Below are 25,003 nucleotides of genomic sequence, written 5' to 3'. Positions count from 1 at the left end.
TGCTGTTTTCACACTTTGTTCTATAACATAACTCGTTTCTGAAGCTACACGTGAAGAGCTGGCAGTAAGCACACGAAGGGTTTTCCACGTGATGTGAATGCAGGCAGTTGTTGACTGCTCAGTGGCTGACTAAGGGGGCGCTGGGGTCGTGCTGCTGTCTTAAGCTCAGGAACGCGAAAGAAAACCAGCTTCCAGGTGCCTGGGCGCTGCCCTGACGGCGAGTGGCAGCCTGTAGCGTAAGGAGGCAGCTAGCAGTGGGAGTGCTGGTGTTTGGAGCTGGTACAGCGGGCTGTGGGTGCTTTTGTGTGGGCGCTCCCGTTTGAAGTTGTGGGTCGTGTTGGGTGAACGGAGACGTCCTCAATCCGTGGCAAATGGCGCGCAGCCCTGGGCGCGGCGGCTGGCGCGGCCCGCTTCTCTTCTCCGGGCCGCGCATGCGCAGTTAGGCGGTGCGGCGCTGACGGAGCGGGCCGCCGAGCGGGGTGCGCACGCGCACGAGAGCGAGGCGCCGAGCAGAGGCCTTTGCCGCCGTGCAACGCGCTGAGGCGAAGTTCCGCTTCCGGGGTTACGGTGCGGCGCTTCCGGGTCCCGCCTGAGGGGTTGGCGAGAGATCGGCTGCAGCCATGGTGAGTGCGGGGCCTCGGCGCCGTTGTTGTCCTTTGCGTGGCGCTCGGGGCTGCTCCGGGAGGATGGGAAGTGAGGAGCGGCCAGGCGCCGTCCGAAATAACGCGTTTGTTTTCCATTACAGGCTCGGAACGCGGAGAAAGCCATGTGAGTACGGCTGGGGATGGGGCCGGCAGGCCGTGTGCTCGCTGCTCCGCGGCGGTGTCCTGTCGCCGTGTGCTGCCCGCATCCAGACACCCGCTGTGAGGCACTGCCGCTCCGACAGCGTTTGTCAGCGCCTTGCTGCGCGTGTCGCGCGGTTTGACGGCGCCGAACCGAACGGCGCGGTACCGCGTGCTGCCAGCAGCTCTGTTCCTTGACGGCTCCTTGATGGAACGCGTGGAACCGGTCAGATGCCGAGTCCTGTTATGTATTTAAAGGAAGGGTGTAAATTGCTCTCGGTTGTTTTGTGCTCGTTCACGTAACGACTGAATACCTTATAAACGAATGTAACTGCGTATTAAAAAGGTGGGGCCTATGTAATCTGCTCCGGTGTGCGAGACTCAAAGTAGTCGTGCCAATAAACTCGGCTACAAACTGCTGCATTCCTCACTGAAGCTTTTCTCGTCTTGATTTTTGTGTTTTGTTTACCCTTGATGCTTATAACTTATTGACACCCTTTGGTATTAAAAATTTAACATGCTGAAATATGCTAAATAGAAAAATCAGTTCATTTCTTGCTAGAGTTTGTGTTTACCAAATAAGTTAATGCCTGAGGTTTTCTAGAGTTGAAACAGTTGCTGCTGAGAAGAGTTAGTAAATGGATGTGTAAGCCTTGCTTTTCTACGAACTGTATTGAGTCCATAACAAAAAGCCACAGCAGAGCTTGCTACTGTTGGAGTTTAGTCGTGTAGAAATAAATTTTGCTTCCTTTGTTGTTTTTTTTAATTTATTTTTAGGACAGCCTTGGCAAGGTTTCGTCAAGCTCAGCTTGAAGAAGGAAAAGTTAAGGTATGATGTGAAACAGTCAAAAAGCCTTATGGCTTTGTTAGCTGTGAGTGGCATGCAAGCTGTGTACATAACTGTGGGACAGCTTCAGAACATCCATATGCTGGATGAAGGCATCATATAGGAGTTAGATGTTCGTATATGGGAAGGGTTCAAGTAGAAACTGTGTTTCACTGTGTGACCAGAGAAAAAAGGTGAATAGAATTTTCTTAAACAACCTGGTTTGAAGGTTGTGTGTATGTATGTTTGAGAGGTAAGTTGGCTGGGCTGATAACGGCAGGGAAAGATTGGGCATCGTTTATGTAATATTTTAGGAAGAAGGATATCGAGTCGTTTAAAAAGCTGTAGTGGCATTTAGCTGCAGGCCGTGTGCTGGGCAGAAAATGATCTTTTGAGATTTATCTTCTGCAACTGCTTACAGAGGTTGATGTGCATACACTTATTTTTACTGATTGTAATCATAGGGTTTGCTTGGATATTTTCCCAGAAAAGGTTGAAAAGTCCTTGTGATCTTCCTGTTTGTTGGTATAACAATAATCTTGAAACAGGACCTTCAGAATCATTCTGAACTCGAGGCTTGCATATGACCCAACATCGGCATGTTACTAAACCAACACGTGATGTCTGCAGCTGACATAACTGCCTGATGTTTAAGGGTAAACTTGTGGAAGCACTGTAGGGAAAGGGTCAAAATACTTGCATGCAGTATTCTGCAAATAGGATGAAATATTACCTTGTGCATGCAAGTCAGTGGACTGTGATGATTAGGAAAATCATTATTTTGGATGAAGAATAGTGGGGAGAAGGTAAAATGAAGTTATGCTGGAGAAAAGTTACAGCATTTAGATCATAGCAGTTAAGAAAGAAAGGCCTGAAATTAATTGCTGCTTGGAAACCAGTGTTTTTTGTTTAGATGGCAGTATGCTAAAAATGATGTGGATTGCAGCTGTGTTAAATGAAGCACTGTTTTTGTAGAATGATATTGTGGGGTGATACAAAGAAACAAGTGACAGGTTTTGCTTTGAATAACATTAAATTAAGTATATTGTAATGTTCTTGATGGTTTGTTTTGGTAGGTTTGTAAATAGTCATTTTTTCTACTTATAAAAAGTTGGTGGGAGCAGAAGTTACCAGCAGGAGGCTGGTAGCATAGTTTGGGACTAATTGAGAGGTAATGTTTGTATGGAATGCTGTAAGTGTATTGCTAGATTAAAGCTTTGCTGAGTGTGGCTTTTTATCAAATAGGAGCGAAGACCTTTCCTTGCATCAGAGTGTAATGAATTGCCAAAAGCTGAGAAGTGGAGACGGCAGGTAATGAGAAACCATAGATTTTTTTATTTCTGTAACAGGTTGAACTTCTGTAAGCAGGCTGTCTGAAACTGAAGTGCCAAGTGTTCCAGACTTCTTGAGTGTACAGGCAGTTAAATCACAGAATGTTTTACCCTGGAATATGGTATCATTCACCACACTTGTCCAGAGCTGGTTCAGCCACGTTTAACTACCTAGGACCATATCCAATGCAGTTTTTAATATCTTATGGGATTGGGATTTCACAGCTTGTTCTGGGCCCCCGTGCAAGTGATTGAATACCTTCTTAATGAAGGTTGGATGGACATTCTTACCCACTGGCAAATCCAATATTGGCTGCTCCTTGTCACCACCTGGGTCTTTCACTTCCTTGGGAGCCTCTTTTTGGAGGATTTGCTCCATAACCCTTTGGTCAGGCTGACCAGCCTGTCAGACAGTCCTTCAGTCCTTTCTGCCCTTCTTTGCCTGGAAAGTCAAAGGTGAAGTTGCTGGAAATATTTATTAGGAATTTGGTTATGATTGCTGCTGTAAAATAGTTCCATGTTCCATTAAGCCTCTGAGGTACTACATTTGTCTGAATAAAATGTTGATATTTGAAATTGTTAAGCTCAGATCTACTTTCTGGATCAAAACAACTTCTAGAAGGATCTCACCACGTTTTCTAGTTGGTTGGGGGTGGATTTTTTTTTTTCCTTTATGGAGAAATTCACTTCTGTGTTCTTGTTTAACTAGATCATTGGGGAAATTTCCAAGAAAGTGGCACAGATTCAAAATGGTAAGTTTTTTCTAATAAAATTTTGTTTGAACTTGTAGTCCTAACCTGTTAAGTAATGGTATTCCATGTGAGCTATGTGCTTAGAGTTGGATTAATTCTGGTATTCTGGAGCTTCTTGTAAACTGCTTAATTTATTGTCTCTTTTCCCTCTGGTAGCTGGATTAGGTGAATTCAGAATTCGGGACCTGAACGATGAAATAAACAAACTTCTGAGGGAAAAGGGGCACTGGGAAGTCCGAATAAGGGAGCTGGGAGGTCCTGATTATGCTGTAAGTGTAGACTATTTTGTACTGTGTGGTTCTTCCAAGTGACTAATAAAAAAAAATCTTATGTTCAGTGTTTATTATTTGTCCAGTGCTTACTAGAGAGGAATTTAATTCAGTCCCTAAATACTCTTTCTAGCACGATCTGACATACTTGTTTCCATGATGAGCAAGTTTGACTTTGCTTTTGAAACACTACTTTAAGCAGTGTTACCCTTCTGTTAAAAGTTCACAGCAATGTTCTGATTTGACCCAGCAGTAGGCATTGTTTTTTCTGCTTTATACCTCATTAGTGTGTAGAAAGATTTTAACTTGGGTCACCTCATTGCTGCTAAAAATGAAATAATGAGACTCTTACTTTCCAGAGCACTGAAGGTGTGTTTATTGTCAGACACACTGGTGCTTATTTGTGGGATAGCAAAATACACTGGCACAGAGAATAAAAGAGCTTTACGTGTTTTGTCAAGGTGAATCAGGTATGGGCCCTTCGTGGTTTACAGTGTTGTTTTAACTGTGTGATGTCTGGTAAAAGTAGATGGTATATAAAAATGAGCTATGAGGGTGCTGTACTTGTTCTCTATCAGTTCAAACCACCCTACGTCTGTTTTCTCAATCCTTTATCTCAGTAAGATGCCCAGGAAGAAGCAGGAAATACAAATAGAAGAGGAATAAAACAAAGCAACTAATTGGTTATTTTTCAGAGAATCGGACCAAGGATGTTAGATCATGAGGGGAAAGAAGTTCCAGGAAACAGAGGTTACAAATACTTTGGAGCTGCAAAGGATTTACCAGGAGTTAGAGAGCTGTTTGAGAAGGAGCGTAAGTAAATATCAGTTCTTTCTGAGTACGAATCTACGTAGCAGTAGCTGCTGATGACAGTGTCTACTAGAAAATGCTAGTAACTGTATCTTGTTAGAAACGAGTGAGAATTGCTTGGCAGGCCTGTTGAATCACATCTTTCTTATTTGCCATCTGAAAAAATAAAATAAAATAAAATAATGGGGGGTGCGAAATTTTCTGCAGGAATTTACGACAGTTTTCTGGTTCATTTTGTATGCTAATACTGGTCACTGTGGGGACTTGAGGATAGGGAAGGAAAAAAATAATAATAGAAAGAAGAGAGGGTTGCCAGAGACTGGAAAGTATGTGATAAGAAGTATCAATCTTTGTTCAGACAGGTTTTTTTGCAGGATGGAATAAAATACCAGTGCTTCTGATACTGTCACTAGTTCAAGTGATCCACTGGTTGATGGCTTAATGAGGTAGCTGTAATGGCTGTAGGGTTGGTAAGATCCAGAAATGTATTGCAAACTATCAAGACTGACTTATTAGAAGGATGGTCATGTTCTTCCAGCCCTCCCACCACCCCGGAAAACTCGAGCAGAACTGATGAAGTCCATTGATGCAGAATACTACGGCTACAGGGATGAAGATGATGGTATCCTGGAGCCCCTGGAACAAGAACACGAGAAGAAAGGTGTGTGAGATTCAAAATCCAACGTGAATAGTCATTGAGTTTTACTTGAAATAAGATGTGTAGACACTCGAGTATCCTTGCCCCTCTAGTGTAGGCAGAAGTCACTCTTACCTCTTCTTGAAGTGACAGCATTTTTTACTTGTCCTGTATGTTACTTCATGGTGACATTCTCTGGTAGTTCTGATTGTGGATCTGGCACCCTCTTTCCTGGGGAAACCTAATTCCAAACAGAGGTGCGCAGTTCTGAAACAGTTAACTTTTTTTCCTATCTTGTTAAATAACAAGATTTGACATTTCATGCCCCATGCTATCAGTCCCAACCAAATACATCTGGCTGAGATGTACATTTTTTTTCCTACTGACTGTAGTGTTTTGTAACTAAGCAATGGTCTTGTCAAGTAACTTCTTTGATCCTTCTGCCTCCTCTAGTTCTCCCACTTGCAGCTGGCACAGTGATTCCAATCTTAGCAATACTCTGCTTTGCCCAAATCCAGCACATCTGTTAGTATCCATAAGTAATAGAGGGTGGGCTTCTCACCAGAAGAGGGAAATTTTTGCAGGTATAAAAGGAGTCGAATACAGCAGAAATAAGCTTTGGACTACCAGAAATACTTGCAGGCAATACTGGACTAGATAAACCTGATTTTAACCCAGCATATCAGTTCCTATGAAAAGCAATGAAGGAATTGGGCCTGAAATTTGCAGGAGATTTCTTGTATACATTTTAATTCTGTTCAGGTTTGGCTGATATGGCTTTGGGGAAATAAGTAGGTATGAAAGTAAACACTGGTCTGGATACTGAGGGGAGATGGGGGACTGTATGCAGTAGTATTTGAGTTCATTCTTAGCCTCCTGTTGTGGCTAATGCTATTCTTAAACCAGAGTTGTTGTTTTTTTATGTAATTGCTGATAGAATCTTTTTTATATAATTGCTGATAGTGGTGATATTGGTTCGTTGATTTTCTTGTTTTTGTTTTTTTTCCTCTTGTGGAATCTGTATATAGTTATTTCTCAAAGATGTAATGGCTGCTAGGAGCTTGTTAGGTAAGTGGTTTCTGAAGACCAGAAGCAGCTGCCTTTGCTTTAGATCTGCAGCTAAGATAGCTGATGCTCTCTTGATCTTCTGCTAAAAAGAGAGAAAAGATTTCTTCTCCAGGCTGCTAAAATTTTTTTCACACCTCCTCCCTCGTTTCCCTGTGCAGGCTTAAGAGGTATATTCTTATGTACACATTCTTTTCTCTGTACCAAAACAGTTTCATATATTCTGATCATCTTTGTTCAGTGACGTTTAGTCAGGTTTTGACTGATACTGAGTGTTATGTTTTGTGTGATTCAAAGTCTTTTTGAACATTAAATCAGACCAAGAAGGAAAGTTGGGGAATTCTGAAGTTCAGATTTCTTTTCTCCCTGTGGGTAGTTGTGCTTGGCTGTCTGATCTCATCTGTCACGAAGGTATCAGTGACTGTTGCATAAGGCATTTCTGGGCCTTTCATCTTTATATCTGTTAGTGGGTTTTTAATTATTTTTTTTAACAATTCAATATTTAAGCTAAATCTCTGCCTTTTCATGCTTATGTGTGTAAAAGAGTAGATTGCAGGAGAGACATCTATGAAGTTGAGAGTTTACCTCCCTGTCTCCTGAAAATTGACTGTACAGTGTTTTACATTTCAGCTAGTTACTTATCTGTATTGTGTTCTTCCTCCTTTAGCTGTTAGGCTTTCTTAAAGTCCTCTGGAAACCCTGAAATCTAGATGGCCCATGTTATTTCTTCACAGAGCTGTCAGCTCTTGGAATTTCAACATGCTTGTGGTGTTTTCTTTTTCCTTTGAAACACAAACTTACTCAGTAGATGACATTTATTCATATGCCTGCCAACATACTGTCCAGTTTTGTTCTACTGACTTGCCCAGTAAAGACAGGATTAGGAGTTGAGTTTTTGGAACCCTCTTTAAAATCTTGCTCTGTTTGCCATCTTCTGGTATTTGTGTGGCTTTAAGGAAGACAGTGCAGCTCTATGAAGAGCTTAGCTGTTTTGTAAATAGTTCTTCTAGTGAACTTCTAGTTCTTCTGGTGAACGGTCAGCCATCCTGGCAATTTGTTACTACTTCCTTCCTGTTTGTTTTATAATTGTTTTATAAAGTGTTGAAAAAGCTTTAGAAATAGGAGACAAGTCAAAGGAGCTCTAGCTGCAGTTGTTGGAGGGCTGCTGCGCTGCTGTGGAGAAAACTGAGGTTAAAGCTGGACTATGCTGTTTTAAGTTACTCTCAAATACACTTGATACACATTTTCCTTTGCTAAACAGTTATAGCAGAAGCAGTGGAAAAATGGAAGATGGAGAGAGAGGCAAGACTTGCGAGAGGTGATGAGGAGGAGGAGGAGGATGAGGAGGAAGCAAATATCTACGCTGTCGATGATGAGGTATGTGATGGCTAAGGGGATGTTACTTTTTTCTGTCTTCTGTGCTGCCTCCTTCAAAGAAGAGTTATTTCACTGAAAACCTTTCTGCTGTGCTGAGTTCTGCCTAACTTCCTGTTCAGTTGTCCTGTTTAGTAATAGATGAGTATGTTTGGTTTAAGTTTAGAGAGTGATGAAAGCTGGTGGCTAAGAAAGGTGTTTTGCTCGAATGAAAAATAGCAAACAGCTTAGACCTTGTTATGACTACCTGTCATTGCCTGGACTGCTGGTATTTGTAACATTAACAGTGCAATGTTGAGTCATGCTTCTAAGTACGATCTACACAGGGTTTTTTCATACTTGAATTCTAATACAAGGTTTTGCTGATGGTGCAGTCATTGCTGTGACATGGTTTTGGTTCTTTATTTCCCCTGCACCCAAAGGTAGTAAAGAGCATTCCTAATGCTCTCTGAGTTTTGTGAAAGGGATATGGAGCCAGTTCCTGCATCTCAGTTCCTACCTAAGTGGGTTTGTTGCTAGAATAACAAAGGTAGCCCGTAAGTTAAACCCGGTCATTCCTTCGATGTCTTGTGTTGTTTCTATTGTCTCATGGTTCATAAGCCCAGCTCTCAGGTGTAAGAATGAAACAGTGCAGTCACACAGAAATGGAAAATGATATGTTATTTTTGAGACGTGAACTTTCTTCTTGATAGCTTAGCTCTTCTTTTGTTTATAGATGTGCTATGGCAGCCAGAGACATATGGAAAAGGGGGGGATGGTGGCTTTATGTTCGTGTTACTTCCACAGAAGAGAAAAAACTGTATGAAGAACAAAAGCAGCAGTCCTGAAAACGTAAAACAGCATGAGATCCGAATGTGATGCTTGATATGTTCTGTTGTTGTTTGGTCCTATACACCTCCATCCTGCATTTGTGTATCCGCATCCATTTTCTGTCTGGCTCCTTCTTGCAGAACTGTTTGACTTCTTCAGAAAGCAAACCTGATGTGGCTTCTTTTTTATTTATTTATTTTTTTTTTTTCAGTCTGATGAGGAAGGTGGCAAAGAAAAAGAAGGTGAAGAAGGCCAACAGAAATTTATTGCACATGTTCCAGTGCCGTCTCAACAGGAGGTAAGACATTAGAAAACTGAACTGCAGGGACATGCTCCTGTAATTTTATTCTGTATCTGTTTAGTGCTCTTGCAAATGCTATGAAATTGACCAGAAATAAGGTACCACTGCTATATCCATCTTCATCAGAGAGTTGCCAAAAGTGTCGTAAGTGTTGCATAACACTACAACACATTCACACTTATCATAGAATCGTAAAATTCTGGGAGAACTAGACCTGGATGTAGTACTCCAGGTCGGGTCTCATAAGAGCAGCATAGAGGGGGAGAATGACTTCCCTTCTAACCACATTTCTATGAATGCAACCCATGATATGATTGCTTTTCTGGGCTGCAAGAATATGTTGCCAGCTGCTGTTCAGTTTTCTGTTCACCAGTACTTAATGTCCTCCACAGGACTACTCTTGCTCCCTTCATTGTCCAGCTTGTGTCATGCAGCCAATATTTGTGTTGGAGATTGCCCTAACCCATGTGCAGGACCTTGCATTTAGCCTTATGAATTTCACAAGGTTTGCACAGGCCTACCTCTCAGTCCTGACAGACCTGGATGGCATCTCATCCAGCACCACTCCACTTGGTGTTGATAGCAAACTTGCTGAGGTGCACTCAGTCATGGTTGCTTATGATCAGTTATTTATCAGTTATGATCAGGATAACCCTGGTTTCCCACTAAATCTTTACCGTGCTTTTCTACTACTGGTCTAACTATTTTTTTCAATTTAGCAATTAGTTCTAAATTGCAGTTTGCTCTCACTTACCAAAAATGATTTGGGTGGCTTGACTTTGAGTGACAGTTATGGACTGAAATAGCTCTAGGATATATATTGCATTAACCATGACAGGTAGCTTGATATGTAACACAGTCAGGAACATTATGGAGTTAGAAATGTGTAGGTATGTGTAGGTATGCCTTGATGTCACTCAGATGGGCTTGTGGTGTTTTACCACCTACTGTCATCTTGTTAGATTACAATGCTGTATTCTGCTGTGAAGTCATGATTCTGTACCTTCAGCAAAATATTTTTAATGGGTTGTCAAAACTGTGAAGAGAGAAATGCTGATTGAAAACATTGCTTTCTGACTGATGGTCTTCTCTAAATGAAGAGAGCGTAACAGACTGAAGACTGGTTTTGACTTAACCATTGATTTACACAGCAGTCTCTCCTAGTTAGGCAGTAGTTAATTCAATCTTTTTTTGAAGTGTCAAATCATTCCATGCCTTACGCCTGTGGGATTTTGCATTCTGGATTCTGAACTACAATTGCAGCTAACTTCCTCATAGAAAAGGGGAGGGGCAGAGATTTGACATAAAGACATCCATTGTGTTGCTTGTTTTGACTGCCATGAGCATTTGAATATTAAAGATGAAATTGCTGATTCATCTCTGTTCCACTAATTTGTAGTAGCACAGGCCTCTGTCACTGCTTCTTTTGCATTTCTCTCTTAATAGCTGGGCATTCTTGGTTTCAGCATCTGAGTTAAGCTGAATGTTTTCATGTTTTTATATTTGCAGATTGAGGAAGCTCTTGTACGGAGAAAGAAGATGGAGCTTCTTCAGAAGTATGCTAGTGAAACTCTGATGGCACAGAGTGAAGAAGCAAAAAGACTTCTAGGATTGTAACATTGCACGAGTATGTCCTGTAGTTCTATAATCTGTCCTAAAGCAACAGTTTCTTCTATTCCAGCAGCAACAAGTTTAAGCTCTGAAAGTCCTGTGAGTAGAAAGAGTAAGCTGTGATTAAGTTAGTGTTTTCTACAAAAGGGAAAACACCCTTTTTGTTTTATCTGCTAGGATGGCTTGATTTTGGTGCTGAGAAAGATCAAGCCTAGTTTAACTTGATCTCTGCATCTTCAGTAAGCAGTCTTCAGTCCTTTCACTTTGTGTGTCTATGCAGTGGTGCCTCTTACAGGTAGAGCAGCAAGCCAAGTCACTAATAAGCAGTGAGAGAAATCTGACTGATGGTTCTGCCATTCTGTATCCTAACTGTAAGTGTACACGTTTTTCTCGTGTTGGATTTAGCTGACCTGAGTCCAGAAGTAACTTCCTCTTTGATGCCTGGTTAGTTTACCAGAATAGCCTAGGACCTGTTTCAAAATGACTCGATGGGCAGATCTTACGATTGGCTTTGAAGGTGATTTGCTTCTTTATGTAAACATGTCTAAATTTGTTGCCATTTTTATGGTTTATAGCCATGTTTGTGTGAATTGCCTGAGTGCTGGATATTTCAGCAGCCATTGTAAATACTTGCATCTTTACAATACCTTGTTCAAATATTTTTAGTAAAATTTTTGTACAGACTGATGTCTTGCTTCATTCTGGCTTAAGGATCATTTTCTCCTTAATCACCATGAAAGAATGGGATCATGAAGTCAGACATGCAGTGATTTGCAGTTGTGCACCCCTGCTGCTCACAGCCTATGTGTAGTGGTAAGAGACAGCACAGTAGAGGACCTGCTTAGGGTCTTACAGTGACCCACGCTGTTGTATGGGTCTGAATGAAGGGAACTTCAAACTGTACAGCCAAGGAGCAGAAGTGCTATCTATGGAATATAGTGTTTAACAGCTAACCGTGCCAGGGAGCTACAGAGTTACTAATTGCTTTTAATTTTGATTTCTGTTTTATTTCTATTTCTAATTTAGCTCTGTTGCTACAAAGCAGCAAGCTAGTAAGTTTCTGACTGATTTGGTGTGCTTTGAGTTGCACTGTGCATCTTTCTGACGCTGTTCTTTGGTTTTTGCTGCCCCTTGAGTAATGGTTTCTGGTCTCGTTTTTATAAAGTCAGTGCACTTGATCTGCAGGCTGTTTGTACTGCTGTGGAAGACAACATTTTTTCCCAGAGTTTCTTCCCTGAAATGTCTGGCCACCAAAGATGAAACAACAGGCTCCTCCCATGTTGGCTCAGGCCCATGGACTGGCAGTACTGGATCACAGCAGTGTACTTCACCTATGGGATTGTTCAGTGTGTGCAAGCTGCCCAGCACTAAGCCACTGAGTTCCTGGAGCTTACTATGTTGGCAGGCAGCCTTTAAGTCCTTATCATTGGTCAACAAACCACAGTATGACAAAAAGGGGAACCTTTGTAGGTTCCCTACCTGGTGTACAGAACCTGCTTTGGCAGGGGGGTTGGACTCAATGATCTCTGGAGGTCCCTTCCAACCCCTACAGTTCTGTGATTCTCTGAAATATAAAATAAAAAGCAAACTGGAACTGCCTAATGGGCTTGCCAAAAAGGCAGTTAGAGTTAAAGCTCACTTGTAACCTTTGCAACCATGCTTCTAGTAGGCTGTATTTTTTTGTTGTTCAGTACAATGACTTCTGGTGAAATGTAAGAAAAATGCAAAACTTGTTATGCTCTGCAGATAACCAAGCTAGACTTAGCGGGGAATAAACCCACTAGATTTTATGGCCTGCTGTGGTTTGGGAGTTTATGCACACCTGTGGTTGATTCTTCTGTCACCATAAGCATGAAAGAAAAGGGACAGACAGAGATTTGGGACAAAGTAATGAGAAGTGGCATAAAAATGAATATTCAGGAAGAATGAGGAAAAGTTTAAAACAAGATAGTAATTGTATTCATGTTCGAAAGAGTAGCTGACAGCTCTGAGCAGGACCAATGTAATGGGACAGAAGTTGTTGAAGCAAATGCTTATTTCCATTGACCAACACAGAAATGGAATATATATATAAAAACGCAGTGTGGAGCTGTGCAGTGCAGGCTGCGAAACACTGCAGCACTGCATGAGGAATGTTCTTCAGCATGTCTGAGCCAACAAATTGTGCCGTAGTCATTTCTCAGCAGTGACCTCTAGCAATACCTGCATAGTGCTGGCTTTGCAGGCTGTTAGGCTGCTGGCAAGTTGCTGTAGCCATGAACCTGAACTAGCAGTTTGGCTTGGCAAACAGAATGGTGCACAGGCTCTGCGCTAATTGCTGCTTTGGGTGTGCAGCTGGACTTAGAGATGTGGATGTAGTGGGCTTCTAACTACCACTGGTGCAGCAGCTCAGCTTTGACTGTGCCTGGGTGATGATGATCGCTGTGTGTGTGTGAGCATGTGCTTTTGTGTTGTGGAGTTCTGCGTTGTGCAGGATCCACAACAAGCCCAGACCGTGAAGGAATGATCTCTGTAGTGCTTGAGTTGCTCTGTTCACCACAGCGCTCTGCTCATGCTGTTGTGTTTCAGAAACGCACTGGCTTTGTTTCATTCCTGCCACCTGCTGCATCAGAGCCGTGTGGGCCCCGGAGCTCCGTTTGTCCCTTCAATCTGAGGGGTTGGTGGGAAGAACGGCTCAGGGTGCGGTGCCGGGACTGAGCGGATCTGCTTGACGCGCGTTAGCCGACAGCACTGCGGGGTACCCAGCCCCTGGTAGCGCTGTTTGGCTCCTCGCGTTTCAGTCCTGTCGCCGGGAAGTGCCGCGATGCCGGTCCTGCATCCGAGGTACCGCAGTGCCCCGTACAGATGCGATGTGCTTCTTTTTCGAAGGGCGGTGACCCCGAAGCGCCGGGACGCGTGCCGCTGTTGTTACAGAAGAGACGCGCCGTTCCCGGTGGAGTTGCCGCGCCGTGCCGCTGTTTCCCGTGGCGGTGGCCGCGGTTCTGCCGGCGCCGTGCGGGCGGTGTCCCCGCGGCTCGGGGCTGGGCGGGGCCTTCCGCGGGGCGGGGCCGGGCTTTGAAGCCGGGGCGGCGGCGGCGCGGCCGCTCGTGCAGCTCCGCCATGCGCTGGGCGCTGCCGCTCCGCGGGCTGCCGGGGCCGCTCGGGGGCGGCGCGGTGGGGCGGCCTCCCTGGCTGTCGGCGTTCGGAGGGCGGCGCGGCGGCACGGCGACGGCTGCGGGGAACGGCGGGAAGGTAGGAGAGGAGAGGGCAGGGCAGGGCTCGGCCGGGCGCTGCGCGGGGCGGGGCGCGCCGGAACGAAACCGAAACGGCGCCGGGCGGAAGTGCGGAACGTGGGGAACGGCGGCCGCGGGGCGGGTTCTGCGTTCTGCCGGGCGCCGTTCGCTGTGCGGCACGTGGGACGGGTGTTTGCTGTGCCCTAAAGCGAAGGGCTGCGGTTACGGAAGGGAGAAAACAGGGCTGTCCGCGGGAGCTCGTGTGCGGAACTCCAAGCGGCAAGCGGCGCGGATATGTCAGTGATACCGCGGTGCTTTTAAGGCACTGACTTCGTTAGGTTGGGCTCTATAGGGGAACTCGTGGGTAGGCAGACGTGCTCTGAGTCGCGGTTTTAGGGAAGCGCTCGTCGAGGCTCGGCCGGCAGCCACGGACGGCGGTGTCCATGTTGTCCGTGTCAGCGCTGTGCCCGGCTGTGGGAAATGCGTCAGATGAATAATCGATGGGGAGTGAAGCGCTGCTTCGGAAGGCAAGGTGCCTTTGGGCTGGGTTCTGTCAGTCTGTCCTTTCAGAGAGCTTCAGCAGCAAATGCTGTTCCGGCTCCATTGCCTGCAGTCATTCCCCCCCGGTTCTCGCTGTCACGCTTAGCACTGGCCCTTATTCTCTCAGTCCGTGTTAATCCTGAAGCCCTGGACTCTGTTTCAGGGCTGGCAGAGGAGTGAAGCTTGGTTCCTTCTGTTGTGTCCCTTCTAACCTGGTGTGGTAAAAGTACTGTCCATGGGCAGCCCTGCCTCACCCAGCTGGTTATGATCCTTGTGGGCCGATGAACCCAGTTTTTCACTTATTTAAAGACAGAGAGTTAAAATTCTCAGTAACAGCTTTAATGAAGTGCCAGCTTTAACAGCAGGCATTAGTGTGCTACGTACAGAACTAGGAATTGCTGAAGTACTGTATGAGGGCCAGGAACAGATAGCTGTAGCAGGGCTAGGGAACGCAAAGAGGACGAGTGGCAGCAGGAACAGTTCCAGCACCTGGTTGTCTTGTAAGGGAGGAGTCTGTGCAGTGTGTGCAATAAACCCCTGCCTGCTCCTGAAACGTTTCCATTTCTTGTTGCTTTTAGTGGTTTCTGTCAGTATTCTCTGCATTAAAATTGCCTTTTGGCTCCCAGGTCAAGTGAAATCAGAAACGGGCTCACTGGCATCTTGCCCCTCATTTTACCACCTTACCTCAGTTTGTTCTGGTCTCTGAAACCACACAGACTGGGCAGAACTCATGGGTCTGTGGATAAGGAGAAGCAAGCTGTAGTGTTGCAGCACGTGCCTGTAAGACACATTAAGAAGTGCACAATAAAAGATCCATTCCTTCCCTGTGGAAGTGTGTGTTTTAACTGAGCTTCAGGTACTGTACTTTTTATCAAATGTGTGTGTATGGACAATTAATGCACTCCTGCTTTTCTCTTCCTTCTCACAGCTGAATGTGCTGCCATCCTTTGGGTTTCTTTTTGACATTGACGGTGTGCTGGTACGAGGAAAGACTCCAATACCTGCTGCAAAAACAGCCTTTCAGAAGCTGGTTAACTCTCAGGGCCAGTTCTTGGTGCCTGTAGTATTTGTCACCAATGCAGGGGATTGCCTTCGCCAGAAGAAAGCAGATCAGCTGTCCCATGTACTGGGAGTTCCAGTGAGTAGCCTAAATCCTACGTATTTTCTTACTTTTGGTGAATGCATCTAACGCACGATTTTCCATTACGTGCTGCTCAATGAGTTTTTGTTTTAGCACCATAATTAAAACCAGAGCATTTCTGAGTTTTCTGTCCCCATCTGTTTACTAAATGAATTTAGAGAACCTTGTGTTTGTGCTGAATAGAGGAACTGTGGAAGCTGGAAGGGTTGTGAATTAGTGGTGTAGTTATGTCTTTTTTTCTGGAACTATCAGTACTTTAGCTGTGAATATTAGGAAGAAATGATACGACAGGGTTTTATGTTGACATGTATGATTGGTTTGTAATTTGTAGAATATGCATATCTGTTAATTAAATCTATGTATAAATAACTTCTCTGAAAAGCAATATGCTTCTCTTTGTTTTTAAATTCCAAACAGATTTCACAAGACCAAGTGATGATGTCTCACAGCCCGCTGCGGATGTTCAAACGTTATCATCCAAAATGTGTTCTTGTATCTGGACAAGGACCACTGCTTGATATTGCTCAGGAGTATCTTTAAAAGGACAAAATAAACTTTCCGTTGGAGTATTTTCCTTAATCAAGTTCAGACCAAATATTTTAGCACTACAAATTTAGTATTGAGAGTTCACTAATTAGCTACTTTAGTTCATAATGTCAAATTTAAGTTTTGAAAATGGTTGGTGGTTGATTTTTGCTTCAATTTCTTCTACGCTTTTTCATATTGCTATTACATGTCTTTAATTAGGAAGGAAAAATGACCATTATTTCTTTGTCTTATGTACATGTAGTGAGCCTTTGGCATAAGGGTTTGTGTTCTCTTGAGGATGAGAACATGGCATCCTTCAGTACTCTGCAGTAAATCATATAGTTAGCCTTATCTTAGAAATGGTATTTCAGAGCCTGAATTTATTCTTTCTGTTCTTTCGTTTCCTGTTATCATTCTTCAGGTCAGCCTGCTCAGGTTTGTTAGGGATGTTAAGAGAGAAGAGTGTGATAAGATTGAATGCAGCAAATAAGCAGCCAATTTGTTAGATAGCATTTTTACAGGGGATAATCTTATTTTCAAACAAAACCCGTAGTGTTAATTCTAAAAGAAAATCCAGTGGCTCTGCTTGTATAATCAATATATTTAAATGCCTGTTGTTTCCATACTCATTGAGGAAGTCTTATTGGTAGTAGCATCCCTGCTGCTTTTACAAAATGAGCAGATTTAGTTTGGTTATGTCTTAAGTGAGTTGAAATTAATGGGATATATCTGTATTTAAGAGTACCACTATGCAGATCTGGGAATTTTCTCACTTTTTGCTCCTTTCTTTTTTTTTTAAACATGTTTCTAAATTTGCCTTATCCACCTGCAAGGCATAGTTAAACCTTATTGGTCAGTCCACTGTTTTGCAACAGACTGAGCTTTCCTTCCTATAATAATTACTTGAGTTGTTGACTTTTTATGTTTATGTAAAGATAATCTTGGGGGAGTACTGCAGGTGTTGAGTGCCTTCTTCCTTTTCATCTTGTATTTTGAGCCAGCTCTCTACTCCATTTCTGTCAAGACTTCAAACTTCATATAGGACTTTGTAAATGAAGCAATGATCATTTATCTCATGCAAGAAAAAGTCTTTGGTAAAATGCTTACAATCCCAAATAGTTTGTTTTACCAGATGATAAGCAGCGCGTGTGAACATTAATTGTCAAAATTGAATTACAGATTTTTAAAAAAATATTTTGATATAAGCAGTTCTGCATCCTTAACTGGTGTTCTCCCAGCCTTGGGTTCAGCCAGCCTGTCACCATTGAGATGTTGAGGGCGAAGCACCCTCTGCTGGATGTGGTTGACCACGACAGAGCACCGGGTGTTTTGGTGAGTCTGTGTTTAAATATTTTTATTTGGTCATTAGATGACATTCAACTGTGGAGGTCAATATTTGAACTGTAGAGCTGTGATGTTGTCTTATGTTGCATCGTGACTTTACTTTTATTTCCTGCTTCTCTATTTGTTTCATGGCAACATTTTTCAAGAGCCGTGCAGAGTTTTCCTTCTGTTAGTGGTAATTCCTTCACAAGTATTTGCACTTTGTAACTCACTGTTGTGTGATTATTACAGATATCTAATTCAAAATTTCAAAAGGCTTATTGGCTTCCTTAGATGCATGGAAGATGAAGTAAGCTTTTTCTTCCGGTAGAGGAATGTTGTGGAACTGATTCTGTAGGCCATGAAGTTGCTTTGGTTGCAATGATTTACAGCTAATGAACTTTTCTCCAAAAGGCTGCTTTTATTGTTTGTATGGTTATTTAATTATATCTAAATATTAACAGTACCTACTGCTAGTTTACATAAGCAGCATGTTTTAAACTGAGTCTTGCAGAATTTCAGAAAGAAGTGAATGCATATGCCACAAATACATGCATGTATATTGTGCATATACAGGGTCAGTAAATAAGGGGGTTCTTCCCTTGTGTGTAGTCAGAAAGGTCTTTGTTATGGTTCGTACAGTTCATTACTTAATTATATTATCTCTTTCCTTGCTCCTCAACCAGGCACATTCAGAAATTCAAGAGACTATTCATGTTTTTGTCACCATGGGCTGTAGATCACGAAGTAAAAACTGTTTCTTTAGCAAATATATTATGAATTAACAATATATTTCTTCTTAGCACTGTTAAAGGCACGTACTTCAAAACAGGTATTTCAAATCGTTTGTTAATGCTGGAGGACTGTGTTACTGCTATAGAAAAATAAACATCCATGCTTCTGTGCAGAAGTGAACCATCAGCTGAGGCTCTGAGCCTTGCCAGAGGTAGTTGAATAAATTGTCTGAAGCTTCTGAATGTGGAATGCAATAACTTGCCTGGTATCCATTTGCTGCTGGATTTCGGTTTAGAACTTGAAATGCAGGTTTCATAGTAAACTGGCCTTGGTTGCTGGAGTAGTAGCTGCACCAAAATAGTGCATTTCCTTTCAGTGTTGTGGAAGGCAGCTGTGGGAACTGTACTTGAATTTTATTCTCTTGAAATAGTAGCAGATGTTTAATCTTGCAGAAAACTTTCACTTTTTTTCTTATTTCAGTACCCCTCTGCTGTGGAGCTTCCCAAGATTGAAGGTCAGTTATGTTTACTTAATTTGTAACTATCCCTTAATAGAGGGATATATTATACTTTTCATTATCGTTAGAATTTATTTTCATACTGGTCATATTGGGAAGTTGGCTGAGACATTTCTAAAGCTTCCTCATTGGTGACATCTGTTATTGATACAGAATGTATAAGGTGTGAAAAAACTGTTTTATGTGTACAGTTTTCAGTCATGTGTTTTTAAAGTTTCCAAAGGAAGGAGAGGTCTGTTTTCCTCTTCTATCTTACTTTAGCAGGCTGTTACTGAATTCCTTTTAAATATTAAGAATGAGTTGACATGTTCAGAAATAACTGGTCTTGATTTCAGGAGGGTGACCTGAGAGCTGTAGAGTGAGAAGTATCTTGTTTCAGCATATCATATCTTGGCTGAATCTTGTCTGAAGAAAACATTAAAATAGAAACTAGCCAAGGATTAAAATAAAAGTGCCTTGATTTTTGGAGACTAGAAAATTGTGTAGAAACAGCATCCAAATCCTGTTTTAACATGAACAAAGTAACATTACTGATGGATTATTTCAATACTGTACATGAACTTAGAGAGTTCACAGAGGTACAGAGGACTTAGAAGTATAATTTATAAGTTAACATTTTGTGCTGTGGAACAATCTGGCCATTGCAAAGAATCAATGAATTTCTTAAACTTCTAGATTTTGCATTGGGAGCTTTGTTACTTCTGATATTCTTTTGTGAAAGAGCAGGAAACATTAAAACATTATGCAGGTATTTCATTTTGTCACCTTTAAATCAAATTAATGTTCAGCCTTGTTAAACCAAGCTTGTATCAGAGGTATGGTGCCCTGCTAACTCTGTTATGTATTTCTTGGTTTTATAGCTGTCATTTTGTTTGGGGAGCCTGTCAGATGGGAAACCAACCTTCAGCTTATAATAGATGTTTTGCTGACCAGTGGCTACCCAGGAAATCCATATCACCATGAAAATTACCCTCAGATACCTGTACTTGCTTGTAATATGGATCTAATGTGGGTAGCTGAAGCACAGTCTCCAAGGTAAGTGCAGCTATAACACCGTACAGGTATGCCATGTGACATCTTAGGTTTTTCCTCACTTCTTTAGTACAATTAATAGTCAGTATTTCCATACAGCATTTTTATATGGCTTTATGGTAGATCTCAGATTCAAATACAACATTTCAAAAGCAGTGTGCTGTCAGCAAATACTGCCTTATTACTACATGTGTCATTGTATCCAGGAAATCAGTTGCTGGAGATAAGACTGCTTTTATGACGTCAACTTTTTTGTTTCCCCACTCACAAAAGAGAGCTTGAAGGCTTAGAGTTTGTCCAAAGGGAAGAAAAATTCAAATCTAAAGTTTCATTTAATTAGGTACTTTTTTTTTTGGTTTGTTTTTGTATTTTCCAACTTACAGTTTCTGGCAGGGTGAAGAATTGTCACGCTAGCTAAAAGCAATGAGTTCTGGAGCTGAAGACAATATAGTGTAAAGGAACATAGGAAAAAATGAATAGAACACATAGGACAGGATGGCATGATCTCTGAGAGTGTTTTATTTTGACTTTAACAGAAGGCAGTTCTTTAACGTGTTTATTTCCCCTACCTTCCCCCTCAGTGTAAAATGTGAACATACACTGAAATAGAAATTGTTATTATTGTGACCTGATAACGGGTTTGATCTCAGGTAGGTGATCTTGTCAGATATTCCTAGTTGGTTATGAAGACCACATCTAACATTAGCAAACTATGTGTGTATGCTAGTTCAGCTAGAGTAAGGTGATGAGAGTGTGTGTGTATAATGTGTAAAAGAATTAAGAGGCATATTTCCAGTAGTGTTCCTCAGGTAAGATCCAGTATTAAAACTGAAATAAAGTTTGCTTTTTCCTTCGAGTTTGTTGCTTTGTCTGTTGGAAAGTGACTCCCTGAGCATGTGGTTTTAAACTGCTGTTAGTGTTTACTGGAAATAACTTTATGCTGATTTATTCAGATTTCTTGAAACAATGAACAGGGTGGAGAGGGTGAATGAAGTGATATGTATTAGTTCATGCCTAATTCCACATGCTGATTTCACTAATGATGTAAAGCTGCTTTTTTGGTTATGAAATTATGTCTTTTACTATTTTACTGCCTTGGTTGATGAGCTGCATCACTTGCTGCTCGCACCTTGCTTGAGCAAATAAATTGAGTTATCAGCAGCTTGGTGCAGTGTTAATTTGTTCCATGATTTTTTGCATCTCTTCTTGAGAGAAACCAACGAAGTTTTTGTTTTCACATTATAGACTGCATTTTGGTATACTCTTGTTTTTAAAAACAGAATAACTTTCCTCCTGTTGGTTTCTGACTTTCCTTTTCCGTTTCTCCTCTTTGTTATTTCAGCTGCTTCTGTTCAGTCACTGCAAAGAGCAGATCACAGCCTAGGCATTTTTTCTAAGCGTGTCCCTTCTATAAATGATCAGATCTGTGTAAATGCATGCAACACCATTACAAATATGTTTTTGAAACCAATAAGAACATAAAACATAATTGGAACAATTATGTTTTCTTCATTATTATCTTTATGGGTTAGCTAATCAGCACTTAATTATTATTGAAAAAGCTGTGGGTATGCTGCATGCAAATGGAGAGAAATCTCATAGTAACAGGAATTGACTCGCAACAGATAATGAAATAAAAAAGGTCTTGTTTTTTTTCTGTGTGCTTGATGTAATTTGGTTTGTCACATATCTTTCCATCTTCTTAGGTTTGGGCATGGGACATTCATGGTTTGTTTGGAAAACATCTACAAGAAGATTACTGGCAAAGATCTGAAATATGAGGCCTTAATGGGCAAGCCTAGTGAATTGACCTATCAGTATGCAGATTACCTTATCAGAGCTCAAGCAGCAGAAAGACAGTGGAAGCAACCCATTCTAACTCTTTATGCAGTTGGGTAAGAAATTATAAGTCTAATGAATACATCAAGAAATTACTTTCAAGATAAATACTGAAAAATAAAAACACACAACTCTTTGTATGGTTAGGCCCATTATGTCACTGCTGGGGCAACTGAAAATGGTTAGCACTGTGTTGTACCTAGGTGTTTTCATGCCTCGCTGTTTCTAGCCTTCCACTTGATTCTTAGATGTATGTACCATTTCTGTGCAAGTATGAAAGGGAGGATTTATGTTTCTTATTAATTTATTTAAAATGCTCTTTGAGCCTTTAACAAAAAGTTTGTGAGGGGTTGTTTTGTTTTCTTTAACTTAGTGGTATAATAACCACAAGCTTTGAGTATGACATTTTAAATATTTAAGTATTATAAGTATGACATGACATTTTAAGGAATGTTGGAGCTAGAGTTGATTTGAGGTGTAATTGAACTTGGTCATATACAACTATGTGTGCAGTGAGTGACATTGTAGAATCATTTTAATAGAATGAGATAAAGCTGTGTTTTATCAAGGATTGTTCCAGAATCTCCAAGATGCTTGGAAATATAACCTTATTAATGGACTGCTAATAGCTGTCCTTGCTTTCCCTTCACCCTATCCCAGGTCTGGAAGTCTCAGTGCGGAGAATTTTCACTCCTATTAAATGTCACGGTTAATGAAACTGCATAATAAAATTGCTATATGACTGGATTTTCTCCTGTGTAAATAATTCCACACTAAGTTATGGAAAATGCAGAATACATAGTTAAAACCTTGATGTCCTTTCATACACTTGGAGAACTAAAATTGTGCTGCTGACTGAAGTACTATTTGTATTTCCAGAGATAATCTCATGACTGATGTCTATGGTGCTAACCTTTACAATCGCTATCTCGAAGAGAAGAATTCCAGAAAAGGCTCAAAAACATGGATTCAGGCCAAAGTTGCTGGTGGCAAAGGGTCTGCTGCTCTCTCTCAGGATGATGAAATAGCCAACAGCTGGGAGAATGAACTGGCATCCTCTGCTGCTACGCACTGCAGGTCTGTTCTGGTTTGTACTGGGGTTTACAACCCTCACACAGAGGTACCCTTGGATACCAAGGAGAGCAGAACTGAAACGATATTCCATGGCCACAGAGATTTTAGGTTTGATCCTGGTTTAGTAGAACCAGATCATGTGGTACCAGATGTTAATGCTGCTGTAGACCTGATCTTCCAGTTGGAGAACTTTGCTCCTAATTGACGTGACATGATTTCTTCAGGACTCCTCAATGTTACACTTGTCTTCCCCAAAACTGTGCTTTAAAATCATGCCACAAACTGCTTTTTTTTTTTTTTTTTTTTTTTTTTACTTTTTAACATATAGTACTATAAAGTATGAAAGTAGATTAATGTGCTTAATATACTTAGTATAAGACTATATAAATTAAAAAAAATCTTTAAAATTCTTTAAGATTATATAAGTATAAATAATACTTTAAAAGTATTTCAAACTAATTTATTGCTTTAGCTGTTCTTTATTTGGATGTTATTCATTATTTTAGGTATTCCAATAGTTATTTTTCATAATTGCTTATGTTTTATCAGTCCTTGAATTCCTGTGTGACCATTCATTCTTTTCTTTCTTGAAAGATTTACCTTCTAGTTATTGGAGGTTTTTGATAGTGAGACTGGGTCAATCACATAATTACAAATTGTTTGATATAGAGCACAGTAAGTATTCTGCAAAAGATGAGCATTCTTTCAAATATGTTGCTTCACATAAAAGTTGAATTCGAGAATATTCTGTGTCTGTACTCACTCAGATGTAACCATGCAGCCTTTCTTTTTATCTGTTTTCCAATGTATCTGGACCTGCATTGCTGCTATGCTCTGACACGTAAACCCTTAAAAGAAACGCCAGTATAAGCTGATGAAGGCTGAGTTGTTAACAGAAATTTTGGAACTCCTGCTAACTGAACAGTCATACAGGGAAAGCAGCAAATAGTGAGTGTCCTGTGTGGTGTAACACCTGGCTTTTTCGTTGTTGCCTTTTTATTTGCACTTCTGTGGGTAATTTTGGAAATTGTTTTGGGCATTTCACCTGGGCTTCTCCACTGAATGAGTGACTGCTGTTTGGGCAAAAAGTGCCTACTAGTTTACTTGAAGCTTTGTACCACTGTGGTAGCTGACTGCCCTCGAGTGTAATATGCTTTGTCTTGTGTCAATGTTATGTGTTTGGTTCATGGATTTTTATAATTGTTCATTTTTTAAAAAACTTATTTTTATAAAATACTTCTAACCATTTTAATCCAAAAGATGTATTTGAAAATGTCTTCTGTGTTGGTTATAACACACTGAGATAACACTTGAGATAAGCTGTGTGTCTGTCCCATATTGCTTGGAAAACATAAGTCAATTAAATGCTTAAAAATGAAGTCAACTTACATGGAAGTATCATGTAAAATCACCTTAGGACTAGTGAGGTGTGGGATCTGTTTTGTTTCAGAAATAAGAAATGGTACAACAAATCTGAGAGTCTTCCAGAGTTCTTGCAGAAGCAGAATGCTGCCTTACAAACATTCTCAGCTGGTGGGGTAAGGAGAAATGATGTCCTGGCCAACTTCTATGCTGCTTATTATCCTGAAATCAAAATCTGAGTACTCTTCATGTCATGAAGAGAGCAACAGTGCTGCCATTAAGTCAGGCTTTTGTTGTGTTTTTTGTTTGCATGCCACTCCAGTCACTTCCACTACTGTCAGGATTGTTGATTAATTCACTCATGTTTCATAAGTAGCTTTCAACATACCTTGCTGGATGCAGGGTTTTAAGTTTAAGGACACTGTTCCAAATATTGTATTTTGTTTTTATTCACTGGAAAACTATTACAGCAGTCCATTCTTACCTTTCTTACTGTTGCAGCAAGTGAATGTGTCAATTTCTTTCTCTCTTTTCTGTAATATGCCAACTACTTACGAAGCATGCCAAATGTTTTTAAGTAAAGAATGTTGTTAAGGTTTTGTAAGACATCAGGATAACCAGAGTTGTGTTGTTTCAGTATTGAAGCACATTGCTGAATTCTTTCTTACTGGAACCCGTTTCAGACTTTCAGTGAAGCAGGGAATAAAAATGTGGAAGTTGATGAAGAAGGCACTGTTTTTCTCCTTTTATTTTTCTCCTTTTATTCCCCCCCAGATAAGCATGAACATTTCAGCATCAGTTGTCATTTATCTGTCAGCACAAAACAAAATATAGGCAGTTGGTGCCACGGATGATGAACAAGGATGACCTATATATTGGAATTACTGTAAAACTTGAAAGAACTGTTGGCATACTAAAGCACTGGCCACAGTGTGCTAGCTAGCTAGGCTTGTTCCATGTTGTACAAGTGAAGATGCTACACTGGCAGACTTCTCCTTTGAATGTTGTATCTTGTTAACTCAAGAAGTGGTGCAGGTGAGACTTTCCTTCAGCGTGTCATAGAACATTGCATCAGAGTCAATAATGCAATGGGTAACACTGTCTGTTAGAAGTGATGCTTTAACGTGGTAAA

The 25,003-nt window shown here is 41.2% G+C and overlaps 2 protein-coding genes across 2 annotated transcripts; both read left to right on the top strand.

The window, feature by feature from the left end:
* Positions 1-540: 540 nt before the first annotated feature.
* ISY1 (ISY1 splicing factor homolog) lies at positions 541-11,251 on the top strand. The gene is made up of 11 exons (XM_042880412.1): positions 541-623; positions 746-768; positions 1,560-1,611; positions 2,854-2,919; positions 3,649-3,691; positions 3,848-3,960; positions 4,656-4,773; positions 5,309-5,431; positions 7,734-7,849; positions 8,868-8,954; positions 10,467-11,251. Exons 1-11 carry the CDS (start codon positions 621-623, stop codon positions 10,572-10,574), a joined length of 852 nt encoding a protein of 283 aa, XP_042736346.1. The 5' UTR covers positions 541-620; the 3' UTR covers positions 10,575-11,251.
* Positions 11,252-13,667: 2,416 nt separating this feature from the next.
* LOC122184984 (haloacid dehalogenase-like hydrolase domain-containing 5) lies at positions 13,668-24,599 on the top strand. Its single transcript, XM_042880411.1, has 8 exons — positions 13,668-13,799; positions 15,249-15,458; positions 15,879-15,991; positions 17,228-17,321; positions 18,528-18,561; positions 19,425-19,599; positions 21,303-21,491; positions 22,315-24,599. Exons 1-8 carry the CDS (start codon positions 13,668-13,670, stop codon positions 22,712-22,714), a joined length of 1,347 nt encoding a protein of 448 aa, XP_042736345.1. The 3' UTR covers positions 22,715-24,599.
* The last annotated feature ends 404 nt before the right edge of the window (positions 24,600-25,003 follow it).

This window comes from Lagopus leucura, unplaced genomic scaffold (genome assembly GCF_019238085.1).
Source record: "Lagopus leucura isolate 7727_CA_CO unplaced genomic scaffold, USGS_WTPT01 Super-Scaffold_100026, whole genome shotgun sequence".
Taxonomy (NCBI): Eukaryota; Metazoa; Chordata; class Aves; order Galliformes; family Phasianidae; genus Lagopus; species Lagopus leucura.
Note: the sequence above shows the minus strand (reverse complement) of the source record. Positions and strands in the feature narration are given on the sequence as shown.